Source organism: Enhydra lutris, unplaced genomic scaffold (genome assembly GCF_002288905.1).
Source record: "Enhydra lutris kenyoni isolate GAN:26980312 unplaced genomic scaffold, ASM228890v2 scaffoldscaffold55, whole genome shotgun sequence".
NCBI lineage: Eukaryota > Metazoa > Chordata > Mammalia > Carnivora > Mustelidae > Enhydra > Enhydra lutris.
Genome location: NW_019154139.1, coordinates 16,037,555 through 16,064,953, shown reverse-complemented (window position 1 = coordinate 16,064,953; position 27,399 = coordinate 16,037,555). Strand labels below are relative to the sequence as shown.

At 49.7% G+C, this 27,399-nt stretch overlaps 1 protein-coding gene across 1 annotated transcript in view; it reads right to left on the bottom strand.

The window, feature by feature from the left end:
* LOC111157677 (NUAK family kinase 1) overlaps window positions 1-13,808 on the bottom strand; it is an 87,531-nt gene extending 73,723 nt beyond the window's left edge. The window contains exon 1 of the mRNA XM_022519296.1: window positions 13,214-13,808. Coding sequence (XP_022375004.1) covers window positions 13,214-13,492 — 279 coding nt within the window. The 5' untranslated portion in view covers window positions 13,493-13,808. The remainder of the gene's footprint in view (window positions 1-13,213) is intronic.
* Window positions 13,809-27,399: the final 13,591 nt, after the last annotated feature.

Here is a 27,399-nt window from a genome sequence, read left to right as displayed (position 1 = left end):
GTATGCAGCCCGGCCAAGCCCCAGGGACCGTGGTTCGCAAAGCCTGCCCACAGCTGCCAGAGAGATCTCTTTCGGCTCCGCCGCTCTGCGGATGGTCGGTCATTCTGTCCTTGGCTAGAACGTCCCACTGGGCCCAAGACACGGCATGGATTTTATGAGATTTCTCCGCTTCAAGTCTAAGTACGAATACAAGCCTCCTAAATTCCACCGGAAAATTGGTGGCTAATCCAAACATTTCATAAAATTAGAACTCATTGTGGGGCTGAAAGGAATTCAGGCTGTGCCGCCACCAGAGAAATGGAAGATATTTGTTATAATTTTTTCCTTCGTGAGCTGTTTTAAGAAGCAAGTGCCCTTTCTGCTTGAAATAAAGCAAGCATGGGGGGAGGAGAGCTGCGGGGGGAGGAAAGGGAGAGTTTTTGTTTTTGTTTTGTTTTCTCTGTGGTTTGCAAAAAGCATCACCAGATGACAAATGGGGGGAATCCTGCTGCACTCTCTCGTCCCGCAACTAGCGGAGATAATAAACCTTCCTTCCCAGTCCTGGCTGCATCTCGCTTTTGAAAGACGGTGTTTTTCCTGGAAAAAGGGGGACTTTTGCTCCTTCCTTTTCTTCTTGGGCTTTAGCCCCAGAATGTTCACATCCAGAGATTTCGTGAGCAAGAGGGATCTCCGAATCATTCACCCAGGCACACATGCATATGCGTCGGCAACACTGATTCACCAGACACTGGACCAGGCACTTGGGATACATGGGCAAGTGAAAGCAATAAAAACCCCTGCCCGGGGGCAGCGTGTATTCCAGCGCGAGAAGACGAGCAAGGGAGGATTCGGTGACGGCTGCATAGGAGTCATGCGGGGACAGGACCTGAAGACTCGCCAAGTACAGTCTCTGGAAGAGGCGGGACAGGGGGCTCTGGGAGAGCAGGAACCCCGTCGTCTGACCGTCCCTCTCCCCTTTCACCCAGAGCAGAGCAACGTCTGACACACAGCTGGCCCTCAACAAATATTTGTTGAGTGAATAATGAAGCCTGACACCAAAATCGGTCCCAGAACTCTCATCTCACAGATGAGTTAGGCGACGCTATAAAAGGGATGGATCTTGCCCCAGCTCATGCAGCTCAAGTTGTGGCCATGAGGGGACTGACCCCAAGTCTCCTGACACCACCCCCAGACTCAAGATGCCCCACAGCCACTCAGCAAGTATTAACGGCGTTTACTGTGGGCCAGGCCCTGAACTAGGCACTGGGAGGACGTAAATGACTAAGACACAGAATAATTGAGACTTTGGGACAGAGTTCCTCCAATTACTGTTTTCACAAGCTTGGAGACAACTTCTCTGAGCCTTAAGTCTGGGTTCAATGGGTACCTACCATCCAGCGTGCAAGTAAAAAGCCAAGAAGGGTTGTCTAAGCTTCCAAGTTCCCAGACCCACGAAAGGCTAAATGAACCCAGTGGTTATGACCATGACCCTGGCATCAGATAGCCCAGCCCCAAAATCCCAGCTCTGAGACTTTGGGCAAGTCACCTGAACTTTCTAAAACTCCTCTTCCTCATGTTCAAAATGAATATCCTAATGATACAGGAGAGAAGGAGAGAAGGCCTGTCAAGTTCTCAGAACAGCAACTGGCATCCACTGGTCACTCAATAGAGGTTTCCTGCTACTAACACTGTTAGGGAAAGAACCCTCCATCCACTCTGGATGACACACTCAAGCAGACGCACAGGACTCAGGGGAGATTTCCCCTTAATTCCTCTCCTCTCCAGGATTTCTGTTCCCAGCTGCTTGCATACCCATTGCACACCAACCCATTCCCTCCCTGAACATCCCATTTGATTCTTCCTGGGAAAGAGATACCATTTGACCATGAGGAAGAAACAAGGTAGGGTTCTCCCTAGAGTGAGCACATCCCTGCCCTGCCTTTCCATCCAGACACATTCACACGCTGGGCTTGGAGCTCACCCAATCAATGGAGGGCTGGCCCATTCCCTCCCGCCTCTTCTGCTAGTTGAAGGAAAAGTTCACTTTCAGCTCTACCAAGAACCATTATTACAGGGTAATTCCTTGGCGTCTAGGACCACTGAGAGTTTCTCTAAGTTTTTTGGCATCTTTTTTAATTGACTCTGAGAAAGTCAAGGGTGCATGAGGGATGTACTTGAGGCCAAGGGATGAAATTCCAACAGACTAAAGCAACACACACACACACCAGGGAATCAGTCTCCTTAAATAGACCAGCTAAGACGGGTAACTGGAGGCCACAAAAATTGGGATCTGAAATAACCAGGGAGAGCTGAAAGTTCTAGAGCCAAGAGGTGGTTGAGCCCCCTTCGGGCAGAGGTTGTGTCATGCTCCTTATCGTCTCCCCGGTGCCCAGCACAGTGCCTGGCATACACGTTCATCAACTATCTGAATACATATTTAAATGCCATGTGGGAGAGGCAGAAGGAACACCTGCCACAAGGGAAAAATGACAGCAGATGTTTCCATTCCTTCTTGGTAAGCTGTCTAGGCCCATAGCTGAGAGCTGAGACAGAAATGAGTTAAATTCCTACCATCATCCCCAGGTGACGAAGAGTGGGGCCCTGGGCCTCAGTTCCCTCCACGGTTGGTGGGAATAGCTGTAGCATCTCTCCCACAGAATGGCTCTAAGGATGACAAGGACGTCAGCGAGGAGAGCTGACGCACTCACCCCGAGGCCTGGCAAAAATGAAGTGCTCCCTAAAAAGGAGTTTGATCGATTGATCAATTGTTTTCCTCTTTAAAGATGAAATAGTAGTAAACCCGTGAGTCAGTCTTCCTTTTAAATGAAGCTGCCAAAAACATCTCTTGCCCTGGGAAAAGACCTTCCTTCGTCTTTTCCTCAACCCTCGAGTCTTGCCTCCAGGATGAAGGAGCTGAGCCGTACTCCCTCCCCCACCCCCCAGGATGCCGAATGCCCCCATCATTGCTAGAGCCACGGGGAGAAAAAAATGTTGTCTCCAGGGAGAGCCAAAGTCACAACCAAAAGCAGAGGCAGCCATGGGCTCTGGCCTCACGGGGACCCATGGAAAGCCCTAGAAATGCTAGGTATCTTAGGAATAAGCAAAGATTCCCTCCAAGAAACTGCACAGAACATGAGCTAGCCCACCTCCAAACCTTGAATGATCACAGCTAGCACTTGTCAAGGACTGGCTACGTGTCAGACACTGCTCTCGGCACCATCCCTGAATCCACAGGACCACCTAGGGGGCATGTACTACTCTCACCATCCCATCTCATACATGAGAAAATGGACAGGTCCTTGGAAGGGGAGAGTCTTCTCTCACGAAGAATCTAGCGCAGAAGCCGCCTCACAGACGTGCTTAAAAAAAGCACCACCTGCCTTGATCTGAAGGGCATCCAACAGGACCAGGAGCCTGGGAGTAAGACAGCCTCCCCAGGGCGGGCTGACACTCCACATGGAGAGACTCTCCTTACACTTGTCAAAGCCTGCACCAGACAACCTGAAAAGAGTTTTGAGAAATAAAGATACTTCCCTTCCCCTGCAACATGCGTCCTTCTGCCAAAAACCAGGCAACAGGAAATGAAATCTACATTTCACCCGTTTCATTCATGAATCCCAAGATTCTCTTCCTGTGAGCCTGGAGACCAGTCTGTCTCGGCTTCTCGATTTATAGGTGAGGAAAGGAGGTTCAACACCGGGGTAACTACAATACGTGATGTCAGCCAACGGGATGTCCTGCTTTTCCTAGGAGGGTTCCTTCTAAGAGTAACACTTAAAGAGCATTCGCTGGGGACCACACACGTTTCTAAGACCTTGACACCCAGTGCATGTATCCTCACAGCTACTCCCATTTCACAGATGAAGAAACTGAGTCAGCTGACCATTTAAGGTTACCCAGGAGGCTCAGGCAGGCTCTCAAACCCAGGCAGCCTGGCTCAGAGGCCACGCTCAGCACCCACCCTCACGCTCCCTTTCAGATCCACAGGTGGGATCACCCACTTCTCTTCCACTCTGTCCTGTAGAAGACACGAGAACATCCCTGTGAACCATACCCAAGCGAAACCCAATTCTTGATGAAATGACAAGAGCCAACAAGAACTCCCAAACCCACAGCAATCCGCTGTCTTTGTGGCTTTGGAGCCACAGCAATAGAGGCTTGAGGCAAGCAGAGGGGTAGGGAAGGGGACACCGGGGAGGGGATGAGGCCTTCAGGACATACCAAGACAAACAAGCAACTCCCCTTTATTTCCCTGGGAAGTTGCCCTCAGGCCCTGAGCCACTTGACTGCCACTCCCCTCCCCTCCCAGGGACAGGGGACCCTGCCACAGCTGCTCCCAGCACCTCCACCCAGAAACCTCTTGCTGTCTCAGGATCGCTCACGAAAGTAAGCGACGTGGAATTCTTCTCTTGAGTTTAAAAGGCAAATCATAATGGTGTTTTTTTCCAGACATACATTAACTCTGAACTCCAGCCGTTGTACAATTCTTAAAGTACTTGATTTACAACCCAGGGAGAAAATGTTTTGAAAATCTTTGCAGACGTACTTTGCATCTAAAGCTTGCCTACTCCTGCAGAGCCGATCACCAGGGCTTCTCAGATGGGGGGCTGGGGTCTCCCGGGAAGATATGAAAGTGTGAGAGCAGTCGCCCAGGGTGGGAAACAGGCTCCCTCCTCCTCTCCGGCAGGGGTTGCAGCTCCCAACCCTGGGCTCTTAGGGCGCCTGGGTGGCTCAGTCGGTTAAGCATCCAACTCTCGTCTCAGTTTTGCCTCAGGTCATGATCTCGAGATGGTGGAATTGAGCCCCGTATCAGGCTCTGTGCTCAGCACAGAGTCTGCTTTGGATTCTCTCTCTCCTTCTTCCTCCTGCTCATGCTCTCTCTCTCTCTCAAATAAATAAATAAAATCTTTAAAACAAACAAACAATGCTAGGCTCTCCACACTTGTCCACACAGCACTGAGGAGGGGGGTGAGCCAGAAAGGGAAGAGGGTGTGGACCCAAGGGGCCTTCTTTTCCTGCTGCCTCCATGGTCACAGAGCTCCCCTTCTCAGGCTTGCTCCTGCACTTCTCATTCATTCATTCATTCATTCATTCATTCATACTTACTGAGCACCTACTGTAGGCAGGGCACCGGGCCACAGGCCAGAAAGGGGTGAGGAGTAAGACAGAACCCCTTCTGCCCTTCTAACGTGGGAGGAAGGGGAGGGGACCACAGACCAATCATCAAAGCCGCATAGTTCACGTGTTCTGAAGGAAACGGACAAAGGGCCAAGATAGAAGAATGAAGAAGTGGGAGTTTGGACCCTGGAAGGAGCCTTGAAGGATGTGGCAAATTCCGAGTTTAGTCCCCACACAACCCATGGCAGGGTTTCAAGCAGGGAGACTCATGTTCTAGGAGAAAAGACCACCAGGTAGGCATTGCTGGTACTTCTCACCAAAATAAATAATAACACCAACCCTGATTTTCAAAAGCCTGCTAGGCAACCAGGCTCTGCGTCGGAAGCTTCCAAATCCTATTTCTCGTGGCATTTCCACTTGGTAGGGTACTGGGAGGGAGCTGCACTTTCTAGGTGAGAAAACAGAAGCTCAGAGAAAATGTGTAGCTTGCTCAGAACCATCTAGCTGCCAAGTAGCAGGGATGAATTTGAACCCAAATCCATCTGGTCCTACAGCCATGATTTCTTCCCCTACACCTCATTTAGATACTACCTTGAGTTGTTCCCAGATTATTCCAGATGTATGACTCACATGCCCCAACTAAAGTCTCCGTATCTCAGTACAGGACTTGTCATGTTCTCTGAATTGGCCAACAGTCCTGAGCACAAAGGAAACACTTATTCCATACATCTGGTTGACCAATGGATTAGAAGGAAAAGGTACACCAACCCTCTACATATGTTGGGTGTTTATTGTGTGTTTTTAGTATGTTGTGTCTGAACATTACTACTCAGCCATAGAGCAGGGATGAGTGGTGCCTAATAAAAAGAATGATGAAGGCCACTAGCAGCACTGGTTGACCATGGCACACAGGACACTGCTTTCCACTTCCAACACAAAATGAGCATGAGAGTTCTGGGGACCCACAGACTGGAATCTTGAAGGCCTGACTGATATGGGCTTCCATTCCCATCCCCACTCCCCACCCACTCCCCTGAGCCCCGCCTTGGTTTTTTTGTTTGTCTTTTTTTAATAACAGCTTTATTGAGATCTAATTTACATATCACAAAATCCACCCATTCAAAATATACAATTCGGGGACTTTCGGTATATTCAGAGCTGTGCAACCATCACCACAATCAATTTTAGAACATTTCCATCTCTCCGAAAGAAACCCCACCCCCATTAGCAGCTACTCCCCATTTCCTTCCAACCCACTCAAGCCCTAAGCAACCCCTCATCTATGTTCTGTCTCTCCAGCTTTGCGAATTTGGACATTTCACAGAAATGGGAGCATACAATATGTGATCTCCTGTGACTGGCTTCATTCCCTTAGTGTCACGTTTTCAAGATTCACCCATGTTGTAGCGTGTCCGTAGCACCTTGCTCCTTTTGACTGCGGAACAATAATCCCTAAATATTCCCTAAATAAAATTATGGAAAGGATCATATTCCATATGCCATATTCCACAAATAAACTGAGCATGCCACATTTTCTTTATCCGTTCATCAGCTGATGGACATTGGGGTTGCTCCTACTGAGGGCTCTTAGGAGGAACGCCACTAGGAACATCTGTGTTCCCGTCTCCGTGCGGACGTATGTTTGCATTTCTCCTGGGCTGGCCTGGGAGGGGAACCGCCCATCCCCATCTTAAAAGGCAGTTACAAATTTACCGAAGAGCCCCGCCGTGAAGTCAACATCTGCCTGCTCCTGGGCCGTTTCCAGAGAATTTTATCAATACGGCCAGACTCCACTCAGGGGTGGGTCATCTGGCCGAGCTCCTCCTCTTCTGGGGCCTGGGATCCTCTCATTCCTGCGCTGTACAGTGTCCTCTGGGCCAGCGCGATGATAAACGCGTTCTGCTTTAAAACAGATACTTCACAAATCATAACTTACAGATGCTCCGGGACTTTCATGTGGGAAACACAAACGAGACTTAGGCCGTCTGACTCCGGAGCCACTGAGGACAGGAAGCCATGGCCAGGAAGCCGACAGGCCCTGGACAGACATCGCTCTCCTCACGAGTGCATGAGCGCATGTAACAGATGGAGAATCCGTGCTCGGAATGGTCCGCCTGGCTTTGCAGACTTTGCCGTGTAAGCCGTCATTCATCCCCAGCCCTCGTTTTCCAATCCCAGCCAATCAGAGAGCTCCCTGGGGTCAGAGAGCTAACCCCATTCACATCAGTGTCCATCCCACAAGCCTTTGTTGAGGACCTACTATGTGCTAGGCAGGCTTCTAGGTGCGACAGGAGGTTTGAGACAGCAAGACAGGGGTTACCACCCGAGGAGACACTGGCCTCAAGCCTCACCTGCTGCTGCTTCCCAGGAGGAAGTGAGATGTCCTGCGCGCTGTGGGTGCATTTCTATCTGCAGGCAGGGAAGTGAACCAGCTGACCTCTCCAGGCCTGCTAGGGATTCCAGAATCTGAGGCTACTCAAGGAACAAAGAACTCAGTGTGTGTCCAAGTGGAGAGCTCCCTGACTTGATTCATTAAAACAGACTCATCATGGCCCAAGAAGCAGACAGCTCGCCAGAAGCAGACTTATTACCGCGGTTCTGATCCTTATCTTCTCATACCTCAACTCTTGCGAAAACCTCCAGGCTCCCCTCTCTGCTCCAAGCCAGCACACCAGACTCCTGGGCTCGGAGCCCCGTGGAGACCAGAACCCAGCTCAGCCCACCTAGAGGAAGAGATATGGTCCAGGCCTCTGCATTCACACTGCCCAGGTCCAAACCCCCGCCGCTGCTGCTACATGTGACCTTTGTGGTCTGTGACTCAGTTTCTTCATCTGGAAAATGGGATAATAACAGGCGCATTATGAGAATTAAATCAGTTAACAGGTACCTGGCGATTCACCTGGCCCATGTTATAAGCACTCAGACAGCATTAGCTGCTACTACTATTACTAAATATTATTATTACGACCCCATCCTATCTTGTCAATCTTGTCTCCCACTGCATCCCAGCACAAACCCTCTATTCTAAGTAATCTGACCTGCTCACCCTAGACTTTCCCTTTGCCTGAAATGCCCCGTATCTCAATATTCTGAAACTCAAATCAAGGATCATCTTCGACATCAACTGTCTTTCCTAATCCGGCAGAATGTCACAGCCCCTTCTCTCTATCCCTTTCCTGAATACTGCACGGAACCCACCCCCCTCCTCCAGGAGAAGAATAACCCCACGGCTAGTCTTCCAACACCATGAGCAGGGCACCATGCCCAAATCCAGAGGTCACCCGTTGTGCAACATAAGGAAGGTTCTCCATTTCTCTAGCAGCAGTGGGTTTTGAAACAGACCACCTGACCCCCCAGCTGTATGACCCCAGGCAAGTTACTTAACTTCCGTATACATCCTTTTGCCCATCTGTTAAATGGGTCTAACTTGAGCATACACCTCTCAGGGTTGTTTTGAGTGTTAAATGAGAGAAGATGTCTGGAAAGCGGTTAGCCCAGCGTGACACACACCAGGCTTTCAAAAATGTCAGCTGGTAGCAATCACAGCACCCGTGGCAATATGGGGAGTGGGTGTTCCTGTCCAGAATGGTACTCGATTGAAAAAACTAAGCTTCAGTGAGCTGCATTCCAACTGGAAAATCACCCGACACAACCCAGTCCCGTATAGCAGAGGCACTCAGACCTCGTAACTGCTTAGAACCTCTTCCACCATATGGGTAGTATTGTGGGCCTTGGTCACACCTGGGTCCCAGCCTTTTAACATGGAAAGCAGCATTCGGGAGACAGTTATAAATCTCGCACCTACACAGAACTAGTTCAATATCTGTAAGTACGTTTTATCTTGGCTACTAGACTACGAGCCCCTTAAGAGTGAGCATCATGTCCCGCTCTAGTAAAGATTTATTAAAAGAGTGATGCAAAAAATACCAAACCGAGAATCAAGTTGCTTGGACCCAGCTCGGTCACTTACCAGCTGTGCAACCCCAGAGAAGTCCCTTAACGCTTCCATGCTTTATTTTTCCCATCCTCGGGATGAGGAATTTGGCCCATGTGTTGGCCAACGAGCCTTACTCCCTGAAACTGGGTTTGGGCCTTCGTTGCAACATGGCACCTGAGCCACCGCAGATGAGAGCCATCTGGCCCAGCAGGCCAGCTTGCCATATGACAGCACCCCTCATTTGCAGTTTTCTAGCACCGACAAGGAGTAACTTTGGGCCAGTGCTTCAAACACCTATTTTTGGTCAACTCAGTTCCTTTGCTGAGTGAGGACCCCCCATCACCCACGCTAGAGTTCTGGGACACCCAGGGACACCAACAGCAAATGGGGGCACACTCTGCCCACTGGGCCTGCTGCTCCCATGCCAGACCCCTCCCAGAGACCTCGCCTCCTGCCCACCCCACACAGCATACTGCTTGCAAGAGACAACCTGGTGCAGAGGGAAAGTTGAACTTAGCCCTTGGTGGGGAGGTGATCATATGACACTTCTCAAAATGGTGTTTGTTTTTGGGTTTGGGTGTTTTGGCAATAGTTTGTGCAGCCTGAAGGTCCAGGCAGTTTGGCTCAAAGAAAATGCATGCCGTGTTATGCCACAGGGGCTCCACTCAACAGCCCTGCCTAGAACTGTAGCAAAACAAAAGTTGTGTAAGAAACAAAGCCCAAATTCAAGGCTTTAGAAATGCATTCAGATCCTATCAGAAGCTGGCTGATGGTCTTGGCTTCTTATGGGCACACTTTTCTGTGAATCTTGCCTTCCCTAATTAATCTGAAAAGTGGATTCTTTCCCCTACCACTCTCTGAGTGATAGCACACTGGTTTGTCTGAGCTTCCAGGTCTCCCTGGTGGTCTTAAAATCTAAGGGAAAGTCCACGGAAGGAACTAAACTGGTTAATTTCACCTTTTGAGGCTTTCCATAGATTATTTGACTCAATTATTACACAAGTCCACGAATGTGGTACTATTGGTAGCCCATTTTACAGATGAGGAAGCTGAGGCTTCAAAAAGTTACAGAGCTCACACAAGCTCACGAAGCTACCAGAAAGTCAGGATCCAAATGTCCACCAGGGCTCTTAGCCCTTCTGCAAGAGTGCGTCCTTGTGGGGTGTGTTAATCTCTAGGACAAGCCACTTGGAGTCCTTGTGTCATGGACACCCTCCGGCCGTGGCCACAAACCACATCTGGGAATTCAGAAGGGAGCGTGCCTGGACGAGGCCAGGCCGAGGGCCACTCCAAGCTCCCGGTCCTACAGCCCTCTTCAGAAGTGGCTTTCCCAGAACACAGATGATGATGCTGCGTGGTGCTCTGTTTGATTCAGAAGGCCCTTCCAGTTGTGCAATTAAAAGCCACAACATTTTCATTTTTAAACACTTCTCTGTCTCTAAGCTGCTTTCAGTAGGAGTGCTGATCCCACAGTGTCTCATGCCTGGGACGCCAGCCACCCGCGCTGGCAACGCGGCTTAAAGCCGCTGTCCTCTTGAGAGGTGCCATAAAAGACAGGGGTACAAATGACATGAAAACATCACTTCGGAATTCTACGCAAAGCCCGAACACGCAGACCTGAAGACAGCTCTGTCTCGAATCTCTTCCACCACACCCCAAAAGCAAGTTGTAGCTATTCAGTCCATCCCTAGAACCAGAAGCAAACTCCAAGTTCATACTTCAGAAGAGAATGTCTTGCTGCTCTTGACAGAATCTGAGTCACCAAGCACTGTAGAGGCAGGCGACAACGACTTGCTAACCAATTTTTTTGTGTGTTTGCTTTATTTTCTGTTCAGCCAGGCACAGGGAATTTTCCACCTGACAATTCCTGTTTCTCACTTAAGTTCTTACACCATCTGTGAGCACTGTGCTCCGCAGGGGGAGGACCCAAGGCCAAGGAGGATTTCCCATCCCCAAACCTCAGTTTTCCCATCTGGTTAATGCAAGCCTTTCAGAACCTGATGATTCTGCTAACGTTCTCAGTTTATCTATCGAATAGAAAACAGTTTGAGGACTGCTAGTTTCTGAGCCTGGATCTGCTACCAGATTCAAAATCTTTACATAATGTTTGAGTAAAACAAGAGATTTAGCTGAAATTAATAGCACAATGGGAACTGATCAGGGCTGGACAATAACGGAGCAGGACTCCAGTCTCCAGACGGAGAAACGAGCCTCTCCCGTTCTCAGGGCGCCCCCTAGTGGCCATTCGACTAAATCCCGCCGGAATGTTCAGAGTTTCTGCAAATAAAGGGAAAGACTCCCACCAAAAGAGAAAGGCAGGCTCCCGGCTACTGATGCAATCCCTTCCACTCTAACCACGTCTGTGGATCAGACGGCGAGCCGAAGGCCCGACAGGAAGCTTCAGTGAAGCTCACAAAGGAGTCGGCCCTAAGACAAGATTTCACTCTTTCAAACAGTTGAGGGCAGGTCCCCAGCATTCAGGCTTCCGGGTCCCCTGGCAGATCCCAGACACACCCTTAGCACTCAGCCCCTCGCGAGCTCACATCCTCAACCTGCAGCTCCGACCGGGTCTGTTTTTCATTATTCCGCTTTCCAACTTCCCAGCGCTATTCTTCAACAGCTATTAAGACAACCCGAGCAAGGAGCCAGGCTTAGTCCTTGCTTATTCAACATCCAGCCTGGGGAATATCACCTCAGAAGAAAAGCATGAATGAAGTGCACGTTTCTCAGTCTGTTCTTCCGCAGACTTGAAAGTGTCTCAGAGGACATCTCTACAATCATCTCCCTCTTTAACGTGTTCAACCTCTGGGGAAAAAATGGCACCTGCCCAGAGTGAATTCTTAACTACTTGCCGGCTATCGGATTTGTTTATTGGAGACAGCTTTAAAAATACAATGTACAATGTCTCAAGTTTCCAATTAACCTATCGCAGACATTTTTTTTAAGCTATAGAATACATTTGGATCAACCCAAACAATGGAGCTTAGATGAGGGAGTTATCCAGGGACCCAAGTGTTTGAGAATTCAGGGGCTAAACCTTCTGAAGGGGCCCCCATTTTCTCCTGTACAGACTGTAAAGAAAAATAGCAACATCAACCCACCTACCACTTCATTCAACAGTTCATTTTGCTTTTACCCCGGGGTCATTCGTTAAGTTTATAAGCAACCCTGGTCCCCAAAACACCCCCCCAAAAGTGCACACAAGGCGTACCATAATTAATTCCTGACTTGGGCCCTAAATCGATTAAAATACATCTGATATGCTTCAAATCCAAGAACCATGTTAATTTTCTGCCACACACCACACAAAAATCTTTCTGCAACAGTCAGTCACTTTGAACCCAACCCTCTGGCCACAAGCAGTGTGCATTTCAAGGGCCTGTTCCACAGAAAGGAAAAGGACAGCGCGCCAAGTTAGGGATGAGGCAGAGACCCCAAGGTACTCCAATGGCTTCCAAATGGGGCTGGGACCCTGGCAGGGATTCAGCTGTCACAAAGAGTGGGGAGGCTGGCCCAGTCCCCTAAAGCAATTCAGCAGCCCTCCAACCAGGACCTGAAATGCAGTGGGGTCTGCTGCAATCCAGCATCTGTGCGGCTACCCATGCCCTGGGCATTTCGAACTGTCACCACCCTCAGGCGTGCAGCAGCCTTCACTTTTGCTCCCTAACCCTCTCTCTTAAAAAACAGGCAGGAGTCCACCCTCCCTTGCAGCTCACAGCAGCACCCGGGTGATGGAGAGTAGGAGTGGGAGAGTGGGGGGTCGCCCTCACGTACAGGACACGGGACTCCGGGGACCTGCTCCCCGATGAGAATGTGGGTCTGTTCGGAGTTAGAGCAGTAAGGCATTCCAGGGCTTGGTCTGAATGCGTGCCCGGGAGGGAGACCTCCATGGTCCCAACGCTGCAAAGTGTTTGCAAATCATAAACACTACTTTGCTGCTGGGAGAAAAACCCCCAAAATATGCGCAGACAGGATGTAACAAGTGTTTCAAGAGAGAAACACGCCTGAGTCACGGGGAGCTGGGGAGAGAGTAAGGAGTCTGTCTGGGGGTTCCTGGGAAGCCCCTCTCGGACAAGAGTCTCAGTGCTCCAGCCGCCCCCCTCCCCCGGCCCGGGCGCCCTCCGTCAGCAGCCGCGTCTGGCCCTCGCTCCGGGGAGGGGGTGGGGGTTCCCCACTCACCACTCGGCCCGAAAACCTCTCGGTGGCCCTCTTGACTTTGCCGTAGGTGCCTTTGCCCAGGGTCTCCTGCAGCTCGTAGCGGTGCTTCAAGTTGTGCTTGTGGTGATGCCGCTTCACCCCGTGCGGTTTCCTGGGCTCCGGGGCCGCCGCCGCCGCCGCCGCCGCCGCCGCCGCCGCGGGGGCTGCAGTCGCCCCCGCCACCACCTCCGGGGGAGAGCCCGGAGCCCCCGGCCGCAAGTCGGGGCCGTCCGCGGCCGCGGAAGCAGCGGCCCCCTCCATGTCGGAAAGCAGGGCGAGCCGGGCTGGAGAGGGCTGGACCGGGCACAGCGTTCGCGGTGTCGGGGTCCCCGCGGAGGAAGCCGGTGCGCACTCAAGGTCGCCCCCGCAGCATCGGAGAGGCGGCCCGATCCCGCTCGGGCTGCGGCTCGGTCACTGGCGGCGGCGCGGACTGCACATCTGGCGCCCTCGGCGCGCACGGTCCGCGCACCGCCCCCCGGCCGCGGCGAGCTGCGGAGCGTCGGGCGAGGTGGCGGCGGTGGCAGGGGAGGCGGCGGTGTTTGCAGGAGGGAGGGGAGAGGGGTGGCTCCAAGCGCAAGCGGGGGAGTGTTATGTGGGGCGCCGCGCCCCCCGACCCCTCCCCGGGAGGACGCGCAGACGGGGCGGGGGCGGGGGCGGCGCGCGCTCGGCCGGCCCCCGGGGGAGGGGAGCTAGGGGCGGCGTGGCCGGGGCTTCCCCACCTCCCCGCCGCCACCCGGGGCCCGGGGCCACCAGAGCTGGGAGGGGGATGGGTGCGTGTCGCGACTCGCCCTTTGTGCCGCGCGGGGTAGGCCGCACCGGCGGCCAGGGGGCTTTGTCCTCGCTCGGCTGGGACCCGGACTGGAGGCTTCCAAGCCCGGGCGCCCCCTCCCCGGGCTCGCCCGCCGCAGCTACCGCGGGCCCGCCGCCGCCGTCTCCTGCTCCGGCCGCTCGGCCTCCCCGCCTGTTGGCGCCCGGGCGGCGGCGGCGGCGGCGGCGGCGGCGGCTGACCGAGCCTCGGGGCGGGAGAAGCGGGAGCGCTCCGAGCCAGAGGCCGCCGGGGCTCGCTCACGATCCGGCCGAGGTCGCCAGGGGCCCGGCCGCCCCTTCATTTTGTTTTAGGTGTCGCTGCGGCCGCCAGGCCGGAGACGGAGGAGAAGCTGGGGGAGGGGAGCAGGGCGGGTGTTGGGTTACAGGCGGTGAGTCACGGCCCCTCCGCCGCAGTGCGCACCCCTCCCGCCCAGCCGGGGCTGGCACCCCGCCTCCGAGGCCCCCTCCTCCGGCCGGGCCGGCTGTGCTCCGCGGAGGACTCCAAGAGGGGCGCCTCGACCTCGGCCCCGCTCCCTCGCCGAGAAAAGGCAGAGGCCGGGAAGAAGGGAGGCCCGGAGGCTGAACCTGGGGCCCGCCGCCGGCCCGCCGGCCGCCGACAACCAGCCAGGACTCCGGCAGCCTTGGAGGGGAGGACAGAGTTGGGGGCGTGGAAGACATGGGGCGCTAGCGGGGCCGGGACCGAGCCGGGCGCCCACCCTGTCCTCGACTGCTGCCTTCGGAGGTGGGAGGTGGGCGAAGCGGGGACCTCAGAGGGAGCAGGGCTGGGAGCCTTCTGAGCGAGAGGCGACTTGCAGGCCTCTTGGCCCCCTTGGGCCTTGGGGAGTTTTCCTTGAACTGAAAAGACCAGATCCTGAAGTTGGTAACTGGCGCTTGTACCCCACAAGTTGAGGCTCAGGCAGGAAGGACTTCAGACATCCAAGAAGCTGCCCCCCCCCAAAAAACACACACACCTTCTCCTCAGAAGCTGCAAGGCCAGAGAAAAAGAGGCTTTAGGGAATTTTTTTTTTTTTTTATAATGGTGCAGTAGACTGGGATAGGGAGAGTGAGGTAGGAAGACTGTCTGCCCGGTTGGTCTTTACTTTTTCACCAGGGTGCCCCCCTCGACCTTCTTCTGCAACTCTCTGGTCCATCCCTTCTGCATTCCTGCTGTCTTCACTCCTGTCTCTCGCTTATCATCTTACTCAGGACTCCTGCAACAGCCTGTCCTGCCCTTGGGCCCTCTCCCTGCTGCAAGAGAAGTGGCCTAAAATGCTCCATCATCGTATCCTCCATACCTGTGCCTCTGCCCCAGTCCAGTCCTTATCTGTCCTTATCTGTCCAAGCTTCTCTCCTAGGGATGCTGACATTAACCCCTCTCGGCCCCTTCCTGCCTTCCCCAAGAGCACACTGGTTATTGCATGATACAAAGACGAAGGCCATGTCTGTTCCTTACTATGCTGTTCTCCACAATTGCAGGGCCTCCCTGACCCCATTCTGAAAGCGTATTGTTTTTTCTATAAAGTCTGTGGACATGGTGCATCCACATTGTGTGGGCATTGTACGACATTGTATGTGTAAATTAAAGAGTCCGGGTGAGCAAAGTGTGCACGATGCTGGCTCCCCAGTGGGTAAGCTATGTGACCTTGGTCAAAGGACTCAACCTCTCAGAACCTCTGTCTCTTCTCCTTAATATATGGATTAGCAGAACAGTGTTACAGGTAAACAGACTGAGTCTGTAGTGGGAATTGAAACTCTTCACCAAATATTTCCTGGTTCTTTCCCTCCTGAGAGATGTGGTAGGAATCCACTACCCTTTATGACTCACTTAAGCCAGTAGAATGAGAGCAGAAGTGCTATGCATTGCTTTCAGGTAGAAACTGTTAAGGGCCAACGGGCAATCCCAAAAATCCAATCTTGGCACTCTTACGTTCTCAGCCATGGAAGATGACAGCGATAACAGAGCCTTTCCCAGCAAGTGTGGGGCTCTGCAAAGACGGCCGAGCAGGCCTAGCTAGCCTGCATTAGAAAAGTAGTGTGAGCAGATTTTAAACTTGGGTTATGTTCAACCAGTGAGATTTGGGGTTTGTTTGTTACAACAGCATAATGTAGCTTATTCTGGCTAACAGCATTGCTCCCAAATGCTTGGGACTTCATTGGTATTTGTTGAATGAATAGCATTCTGATACGATTATGATATTATACAATTATGATATTATTCCGATACTGTTTTATCATAGTATCTGATACTATTTGATAATAGTAAACCCTCTGCTGGAAGGTGACTGTGATAGTCCCTATTTTCAATTAAGTAATTTGCCTGGAATCACAAGGCCAGGATTTAAACCCTACCTGTGCATTTCCAAAGCTCACGCTCTTCTTCTTTCTACACATGCCATGCCATGTCTCCTTAAATGGGAAGGATGGAAACACCCAGTTCAATGCCTGGCACACAGTCCTACCCAGGCACTGGGAGTTCCTCTCCAGACTGAATTCCTATAGCATTTATAATCTGAGCCACACTTCAGCACAATGTTATCGTGCATTGTGCTCAAGTGTTTTCATGTAGATAACGCATTTCCTCTGACAAGATCCCAGGCTGCTTGATTAAGAGCCTGAGATCTAGAGTCAGACTGCCCGGGTTCAAATCCCTGTTCTACCACTAGTAACTGACCATCTTGGACAATTCTTTTCACTCTCTATGCCTCCCTTCTCTCATCTTCAAAACGGCAGGTGGTATGAAGGGTGCTAACAATAATATGCATGAGGGCTTATGTGAGGATTAAGGGATATAATATATGCACTCAGTAAATCGTGGCTATTGATATCATACTTGATTTTGTTATACTTATTCTTCATCTTGCATGAATGCTACTGGCATTGAGGCAATTAAAAGCCATTTAATCATATTACTTACTTGATTAGACTCTGATTCCTGGCTTCCTTCTCATTACGGGACAGAGGTAATAATAACATCCAAAGTTGGAAGCGTGACATCTGCACTTCCCTTCAACTCATATTGACTTAAGGCTCATTACTTGTTCTTTATTATACTTTTATATTTTCAAAGCAATTTAAAAGAAAGTATGTTTGCTTTTTTGAGGAATATTTGTTCAGAAAACATCACAATACCAGTTATCCTGCCATCTACTGTCTGCCAGGACCTTTATATGTATTGTTTATAATCACCATCATAAAACTGGAAGGTGGACGTTGTGAGCCCCATTTGGCTGTTAAGAATAGGGAGCCTCAAGAGGTTAAGGTGCCTATGACCAGGCGGTAACTGCCCAGGTCAGAACTGGAACCCAAGTCTCTGACTCAGGTTTTGCTCTGACTCCTATTCCAAGCTCCCCGACATCTTAGTTCATATCAATGAATGGCTGTGGTTTGGCTGACACTCATCTTCCATTTGTCTAGATGAGGTTCTAAAAGGCTACCTAAGATTGTGACTATTTTTTTCTTCAAGAGAGAGAGCATGTGTACGCAAGCATGTGAGTGGTGGGGGAGGAGCAGAGGGAGCAGAGGAGAGAGACTCTTAAGCAGGCTCCGAGTCCAGTGCAGAGCCCAGTGCGGGGCTCGATCCCACGACCCTGAGATCATGACTTGAGCTGAAACTAAGAGTCAGAAGCTTAATGGACTGAGCCACCTAGATGCCCCAGATCGTGTCATTTCTAAAATTAAGTATATCGTCTGCTAGACATCTTACACTAAGGTACAACCCGAGAAGGTACATATTCTTCCCTGGGGCAGAAGACTGCTAACTAACCACCAGATAGTCACGCTTGTCCTTCCACAGGGTGCTGACAGACAGCTGCTCGGCTGGGGGTGCATCTCTCAGCCTCCCCTGCCTCCAAGCCTGGCCATGTGACTAGTTCTCTCCAATGGAATACAAGCCAAGTGATGTTCATGTATTTCTAGGCCTGGGTGTTTAAAAAGTGCCTAGCCAGAAGCTGAGGACTCCAAGGCACCAGAGCGTGGTGGAGTGACTAGATAAAAGAAGCTGGTTGGGGCACCTGGGTGGCTCAGTGGGTTAAAGCCTCTGCCTTCAGCTCACGTCATGGTCTCAGGGTCCTGGGATCGAGCCCCACATTGGGCTCCCTACTCACTGGGGAGTCTGCTTTCCTTCCTCTCTCTCTCTGTCTGCCTCTCTGCCTGCTTGTGATCTCTGTCAAATAAATAAACTAAATCTTAAAAAAAAAAAAAAAGAAGAAGAAGAAGAAGAAGAAGAAGCTTGTGTCCCTGAATCACCTTGAGGAATAAAGCCCCCCTCAGGGCAGGACATTGGACTGGTCCGAGAGTGAGAAATAACCTTCTATTAAGTCCCTGAAATTAGAGGGTTGGTTTGTTACAACAGCTAATACTGCCCTAATACATACAGCTTACACTACGTCTGTATTTTTGCAGGAAAAGCAAAATGGAAGATAATCACAACCAAAGAGTAGGAACCAAAGATGCCACATGCATGTGTGCTGTCTACTTGCTGGCTTCAGGAGAAAGCAGGTTATTTCGGGCCAGAATTTTTCTTTTAGTTTTTCCTGGATTACATGTATCAGAGATCAAAACAGAAAGCGGTGTTTCTTCCCCTGCTTAGTAGCTAGAGAAACAGTTAGAAGGGTAGTTAAGAGCCTAATTTCCAGAATCAAAACCAGCTCTGTCCAAATCCTGGTTCTGTCACGTTCCAGGTGTGCAATCTTGGGAAACTTGGTCTTTGTTTCTCCACTGTCTCCCCTTTCAGATAGGGGCATTAGTAATACCCCCACTCAAAGGGGTTTTGTTGAGGATTGGTTGAGTTAATGCAATAGAAAGCACTAAGGTCAGCAGGAGGTAGCGGTGGCACCCCATAAATGTTAGCTGTTAATATGATTTGCCACCTTCCCTATTCTATATTATATTGTATTTGGTGTGTGCAAGGATACAAGGGAAGGCCAGGCACAGAATCATGAATGGAATCAGTTGCTATGACAAGGGTTCAACCGAAATAATCCAGACTGAGCGTTCCCTTGCACCCTGTCTCATCTACTTCGTGACTGCAAGGGCAGAGGACCCCATTGGGAAGGAAGAGCATCAGTCTGGGCATCCACCACAGTACAGGGACAACCAACAGGTCAGGACAGGGTTTCTAGCCCCAGCTGTCCCCTGGGGGATGCCAACTTGGGCAGATATCTTCGCCTCTGTGGAATGAAATCACCAGGCGAGGTGTACTCTGATGACCCTCGAGACTGACAATTCTTGATTCCTTTTGGACATGGCAGTTTCACACTCCTTGCACGTGCCCTTTTCTCCCTTCATTGCCCATGTGGGCAAGCAGACGACTTCTAGCAGTTCCATTTGCTTCATGTTATCTGTCTTAAACATCGTACTGAAAAATAAGATAGCTTTTCCCTGGGGGAATAAAATAGTGGGGAAGCATTGGAAGGTTCTCTTATGGAGAAAAGAAGCCTAAATGTGATAAATTCTCATCCACAGCAGAAGCACCGGTAAGACTCCAGAGCAGGAAACACCACCTTTCCATCCCTGTAAAGGGCGACTGCCAGGAAATCAAGAGTAAACATGTCCAATGCAGGGACGCACTGGGGTCATTGCAGAGAACAACTCTAATTGGCTACAGTGGAAGAGACTTTGGGTTTCATTGAGGTTAAATGGGGGTGGGGATTTCTAGGCAGAGGTGGGGAGATATAAAGGGCTCATTTCTATATGTTGCTCCCTGGAGGGGCGAATGCACTTGACCATATTAGCTAAGTGCTTAACGTGGGCCCATCACAATTTTAGGGACTGGGGATACAAAAGTGAACAAAAATGAAGTCGCCACCTTCATCAGGTTTACAGATGAACAGTGAGCCATGGACAAATAAATGCATTGCCTATTGGGTGATGGTAAGGGCTGGTGAGAACAAATCAAGTTAAAAAGTCAGAACATGTTGAGGGTGGTAAGGAGAAGACTTTCTGACAAGGTGACATGTGAGCAGAGGCCCTAAGGAAACAAGCATGTGTACAGTCTGGGTATCTGAGGGCTAATATGCTCATCTCAGGGAAGAGCCTCCCCAACATAGAGCCTCATAAGCGCAAAGGTCCTGAGGCAGGAATATCCTTGGCATGTTCGTCAAACAGGGGAGAATAGTAGGCACTGAGGCCAGAGAGTTACCTGAATACCAGATCCTGTAGGCTCTGTGAAATGATGGCAGAACTTTGGGTTTTATACTGAGGCAGGCAGGAAGCCACTGGTAGATTCTGATTAGAATAGTGACATCCTCAGACTTGGATTTGAAAAGTCTCCCTCCAGACATTGTATTAAAAATAGACTTGGGGAGGGAGGGAAGTGATGGGGGCCCGGGATTCTGAAAAAGGCTAAGGAGAGGTGCCTACAAAGACACCACAGCCTCCTCAGTGCCTCCTCTTGTGCTCACCATGGTTCATTCCTTAAACTCGGATCTATCTGACTTTGTGTCTCCCCTTCTTAAGATTCTGCTGATCACCTGTGCCCTTGAGGGCAAAGTCCAAACTCTCAGCCTGAGATTCGCTGGGGAAAGCATCACAGGGTAAGCAGAGCATTGTCCATGACATCAAAAAGACCCGGATTAGAATCCTGGCCTGAACGCTCACCTGCTGTGTGACGTGCCCAAATTGCTGGAGGTCTCTGACTTGTTTGTTCTCTTTCCTCCTTGTTCTGTCCTCTTTTTCTTTCCTCCTGACCTGCGTGTCAGCTCCATGAGGGCTGGGACTCTGTCTGTCTTGTTTCTTGCTGTATATGCAACACCCAGAACAATGCCTAGCACCTAGCAGGCACTCAAGAAATGTCAATGGAGTCAGCGAATGGGCTAATGTAGGAGAGAGCATCTGGCAGAATGGCTGGTACCCAGCAATGGCGCCTTGGTCTTGCTGATTCCTGCTCATTGTCCTCTCCCCATATGGTCTGACCCTAAAGGTACCCTCCTGATCCGTATCTGTGCCACCTCCTCCTGTCAAGCAATGTGTGTTCTGGAGACGCCTCCATTTCATGCTGTTCCACCTTTGCCCACACTGTGCCCAATGCCTGGGATGCCCCCTTTCCTGCCCTCCGGAGAACAAACTGCCACTCATCTCAGAGACCTAGCTTAAGACGTCACCTCCCCTCTGATGCGGTGCTAGAAAGAACTAAAGGCTCAGTTCTCTGTCCCCAGGACACTCAGTCCCCTGGGTGTCTTACAGCACATACCTCATGGTATTACAATGACTCAGTTATGTGTCCAGCTCTGCCCAGCTGCCCCGGAACTCCAGGATGGTCAGTGTGAGAATGGCACTGTCCGACAGAAATATAATGTGAACCCCGTATGGCATTTTTAACTTTTCTAGCAGCCTCATTCAAAACAAGTTTTAAAAAAGGGGAGAGAAATTAATCTTGTTAATGTATTTTATTTAACCAAATATGCCCCAAATGTGATCATTTCAATATGTCATCAATAGAAAAACCCATTGACAAGATAGTTTACATTCTTCCTTCTGCACAAAATCTTTGAAATCCATTGACATATTTCACATTTATAGGAAACCTCAACTCAGAGCTGAATTTTCAATGGTGAAACTGAAATAAACCCTAGAGAAACAGTGAAATTATATTCGCAGAAAAATGTTACACAGCTCCAGGGTTTTTTAACTTAAATTTCAGTTAATTGCATAAAATTTTTAGTTCCCCAGTTACAGAGCCTCATTCCTGGTGCCCAATAGCCACACGTGACTAGTGGCTACTGTTTCCAACAGTATAGATCTAGATCTTATTCCTTATTCTAATAGAAGTATAGATGTGGCTTATAACATATCAACACTGAAAGGACAGATAAATAGACGGATGGATGGACAGATGGACAGATGGATGGATTTTACTAACTATACACCCTCCCTAGTTTACTTTCCTATTTCTTACTCTGGAAATGAACCCAGGGAAAGTTGAATCCATCATCTTCATTGATCTCCAATTTTTTTCAGTTGTCCCAGGGGACAAAGTTCAAAGGCATCAAAGTTCTGCTCTCTGATCCATGCAGCTCATTCAACCCTTTGCTTAGGTGTCAAAGCAAAATGGGGTCTTTACTGACCATTCTGTTTAAAACTGCAGCCCATCCTTTCTTCCTCCATCGCAACAGTCAGCCTCCTTACCTTTATCTGTCTGCCTCTTCACCATTGCATTTGCCAGCACATAATATGTTACACAGTCCGGTTCTTTGTTGTGTTTGCCTGGACAAAACAGGGATTTTTATCTATATGATTCTCTCATAAATCCCCAGTACCTGGCACATAACAGGTGCTCAATAATTATGCATGGAATGAATAAATGGATAGATGAATAATTTTTTAGTTCCAGCTATTTGATCTGCTAGCTCTATGATCCTGGTAAGTAATTAAATAATCAAACCTCAGTTCCCTCATCTATAAAACAGATGTATAATAATATTCACCTTACAGAGTCGTCTGATATGATCCTACAGGATTCATGCTTTATCTTCTAGGACGAAGACGATGTCTCTGAAGCATTTAACATAGTACCTACATTGGCACTGACAAAATGTAGCTGATCTTCTTCTGTTTAAATAATAACATTGGATTCATTCTCTCAGGCCTGTGCCAACCAGGTAAAGCAATTTCAACGCCCCAAGTAATTCTGTCCCAAAAAAAAAAAAAAAAAGGTCAGGGAAAAATAGTCTTGGGATTTAGATTTTCTGCACAATTGCCATATTTACCTGTCCTGTTTGTATTTGTATTTCTAATGCTGGGATACGGGTCCCTCGGTCCTGCCCTGCCAAGACCCAGGGCCGCTCCATGTCAGGTCCACAGGCGCTCTGTTTGCTGTCACCAGGGACTTAGGCTCGACAAGCAGGCACGAGAGGCCGGGCATTCCACGCGAGTCACCAGGTGGCCTGTGACGACAGACGCTCTTGGCCCACCTGCTCAGGGGCAGACATCCAGGCCTTAGATGGCCCGGGGCCTGGCAGCTGGGCCCAGACGGCCAGCTGGTAAGGGATCCATTAGCCACCTTCCCGGCAGAGGAACCACAAGCCCCAGATTCCTCTCAAGAGCCTGCTTCTCCTGCTGCCTTTCTGGCCTCATCCTCTGAAATCCTGAATTTAACAGGCACATCTTCAATCTGCCCACCCTTCGTGACTCTCGCCGTCCACCTATTCATTCATTCAACTGGCACGTGGTATTGGAGCGTCCCTGATGATGCCGTCATTGCGTCTGGGCTGGGGATAAAGGGTAATAGTGGACAGTCCTCTGCCCTCGGGATGCATCTAACACCAGCCAATGATGTGGTGCTTTACAGTTTACAAAACACTCAGACCTTCGCAGTCTCTCCTAAATCTCATAATGGTATTTTGCTTGGGATTAGATAATTTTATCTGTCTCCCCCCACCGCCACAATACACACATTTCACTGGATGTACTAAGAGATGGAGGACCTTTTCCTAAGGTCTCACAGTCCACAAACGAGGAGCCAGGACTCACACTCAGGTCTTCTGCTTACACCATAGGGAGTAGCCAAGTGACATCGCATCTCACAAACAGCAGTTCTAGAAAAGTCACAGAAAGGGGCGCCTGGACCACCCAGTTGGTTCAGCGTCTGCCTCCAGCCCTGGTCATGATGCCTGGGTCCTGGAATCGAGCCCTACATCAGGCTCCCTGCTCAGTGGAGAGTCCGCCTCTCCCTATCCCCCTCCTTCTGCTGCTCCCCCCTGCTCATGCTCTCTTTCTCTCTGTCAAATAAAAAATCTTAAAAAAGAAAAAAGTCACAAACAGCTCACTAAAAGACAAAGGCCAATTAATTGTATATTTAATAGCTCCAAAGAGGAATTCCATGTTATACGTGGGGCTGAAGGAGACAGGCTCCCTCCCCCAGCACGACAGAAGGGGACACCAGGAATTTGGATGGATCAGGAGTCTCCCCAGATTTGTCTGTCCTTTGCTCCTCCAAGACAAGTCCCGGGCTCAGGATTCCTGAAACCTCTAACCAAAGAACCCCGACTGCCCAAATTAACACGGTATGGACAAATGCTGGAAACGCACGCGTAGGTATAAACCACACCTGCTTCCCCCCTCCCAGCTCCATCTCTGGCACCCCTACCTTTATTCCTGGAGTCTTCTGGGAGAAACATCCAGGTGCCTTTACGAGGGGGAAAAAAAAATCTCCCCACAGCACCACCAAGTGGCTGAGTCTCTGCCCATTAAAAACTCCATCCAACAGCGGCTCGCTCCAGTGAGCCAAGGCACAAAATATCTAAGAACCAGAAGCGAGAAAAAGAAATTGGCAAAACTGAAGTGGGGTGGAAAAACTCAGTGGAAATCCAGGAGACAAGGATGCCCTCATGACAGGAAGAAGGCAAGCAGCCAAACTCCTTCATCAAGAAGCAACTGGGCAGAAATTAAGAAATTATGGCTGCAAGTGGCCAACCCTTCCCTTTTTATAGATGGGAAAACTAAGGCCCAGGGAAGTTCGTGCTCTTACAGGGTGCCATAAGGGCGATGTTATACTCTGTGCAAAGCTCATTACAGTCTTATTTCATCCCTGCAAGTCTAAGAGAGAGGAATTACTGCTCCCAGTTTTATGGATAAAGATAGAAGAGGAAAAAAAATCAAATAAGAACAATATTTTATGATATCTGAAAATTATGTGAAATTCAGATTTCAGTGCCATGAATAAAGGGTTATTGGAACACAACCCCTCCCATGTATCTATGTCCATCTATGGCTGCTTTCAAGCTATAAGAACAGAAGTGAGTGTCTTGGCAGAGACTATATGACTCAAAAGCTAAAATATTTACTAGCCGGCATTTTATAAAAAATGACCAGCTCCTGGGATAAAGACTCAAAGAACTTGAGAAACCCAAGGAGAGATGTCTGAATGGCTCATTCAGTTAAGTGTCTGCCTTCGGCTCAGGTCATGATCCCAGGGTCCTGGGATCGAGTTCTGCATCGGGGTCCTTGGTCGGCAGGGAGCCTGCTTCTCCCTCTGCCTGCCTCTCCCCCTCTCCATGCTCTCTCTCTTTCTCTTGCACTTGCTGTCCCCCCTCTCTCAAATAAATAAATAAAATCTTTTTAAAAAAAGAAGTAATATGATAGGGAAAAAATGAAATATGAAGCTAGAGGACCAGGTCTGTCACTGTATGATCTGCAAAATGGGAGTTCATAATAAAACTCCCTATAATTCCTTTCCCCTAAGATGGTGTGCTTCTCAATGTCTCTAATTAATCTGTTCCTGCAAAAGAAAAGTATTAAATAAAATTATGTATTACTTATTCTCAAGCAGCAATAATAATAATAATAATAATAATATTTGTTCAGTTTGTTGTGTGCATGAGCTAAAAGACTAGATGCAAAAACTTCCCACAGTGCCAAAGGCTCCACATTTGTGTCCACTATTGTTTATGAGATTAGAGTCGGTTTAGGGTCCCGATCTTCCAACTCCTGGTCCTCTATACTTTCCACTATGTCACATAGTCTCTCTGGGCCTTGGTTTCCCCTTCTATTAAATGGGCATAATGATACCTTTCATCATATAGACAGAGTCAAAATTTTTTTAAAAAAGAGCATGTTTGTGAAAGCTACTCATAAAATACTTTGTATATGGTTGGCCGCATCTCCATCTCCTGTTTATAATGAAACAGAATGCCGTGAGTTTTCAGCATCCAGATTAGAGTACTGGAAGCCAAACTGAGGAACCGAGAAGAGGACGGGACAAGAAAATCCAGCCTGGCGTCAGCTTGACCTCGCGCCCTTTCCACAAGAGCAGCCGGCTCGGCGAGCCTTGGAAAGGGGAGCTGATTGGATTCTCAGCACCTTCGTTGTGCCGGGAAGGGATTTAGGGGAATTAATGTGGCCTTGGGGTATTTCCACCCCGCAGTCATCTCCAGCCTTACATTCTGCTTCTAACCCTTGGCCTTCTCAGGCTACCAGCAGGCTTTCTCCTCAGCTGTGGTACCAGCCGCTCAGAGCAGGCACACCGAAGCTCATGCGTGGACTCCGACCCAAGGGACCAGATCCCAACACGGTCAGAGCAGACCACGGCCGCCACCTGGGTAGTTGGGGAAGGGAAGCAAGGACTGGCTGCTGAGGCAGGAGATGGTGACCAACCCACTCCGTCCACAGGAAAGAATACAGCAATTGCCCAGAGTTTGGGCCCCAAGACCTTTACCTAAAATGTCCCAGCAGCTCTCACCAAGTTGCTTGGGTCATGGGTCCACCTGCTGGCTCAGCTCTCCACTGGACTGTGTGGCTCCCTAGCACCCAGCAGCATCTCTCTAAAACGGGCCCAGCCAAAGCCGAAAGGAATAAACTACAGAGAAAGCCCAATGCAGGAGTGGCTGTATGTTGAGAACAAAAGCCCCTCAGTCAGATATGGGTCATGTCTTGGGCCCCTCCGTTGCTAGCTGTGTGGCCTCGGGCAAACTGCTTAACTTCTCTGAGCCTCAGTCTCCTCTGTATCTACAAAATTGGAATAATACCTAACAAATATAATTTAAAGAAAATCATATTAAAGTATGTCTGGCACACATTAACGGTTCCAATGGAGGGGAGCATTGTCATTTTTTACTGTTGTGGCCCCAATTTCTCCTCAGACGTCTTGGTAGCCCTTTGTCCCTCAGGTCAGGATACAGGGAACCACTTGCTAAATATGAATGAAGGAACTGACAAGGAAAAAGTCGGATGCTTCATTCTGTCTTCTTGATAACATCCAGGAGTGTTGTGCTATCGCATGGTTGTGTCCAAATTACCAATGAACAATGTGGGGCCCAAGGGCCTACATCATCCATAGAAATTTGTAATCCAAGCTACAGTTTTAAATTTTGGCTTCTGTTGGGACCTCTGTTTCCTCATCAGTTAAACATTGTTGAGCCTATCTTACCAGATTGTTAAGGGCAACCAAAGACAGGAGGCAATGGGAAAACTTCCTTTTTGTGGTTAAGTGTAAAGGTTCACTTTCCAAGGAACGTACTCTAATAAAACACAATTTAGCCAAAAGGGTGAAACTCTGATTATAGAATCAGAGAAGCTTGAGAAGTATCTGCACAGGTAAAAGAGAGCTGCCCATTATTTGTGCCAATAAGAGGCCTGTGGCAATGATGGCCAAGACAAGGGTGCCCTTGTCCTCTGAGGGTGTTTTTCTGGATTCATAGAGTCCAGCATTGACAATGGTCTCTTGAGCAAAACCTCCAGATGACAGAATTGCAGAGATAGTGGTCTCCACGAGATCCACGCTCCTTCCTCTAACAGAAGCATGTGGCATAGTCCCCATTTACAAGCACTTGTCAGAGCCACAGGGGTCTAAGGCTACGGTGAATTGTGTTTCGTTCATTCCACTGGCCTTGTCATAAGTAGAAACCTATCAGAAGCTGCTTTTCAGA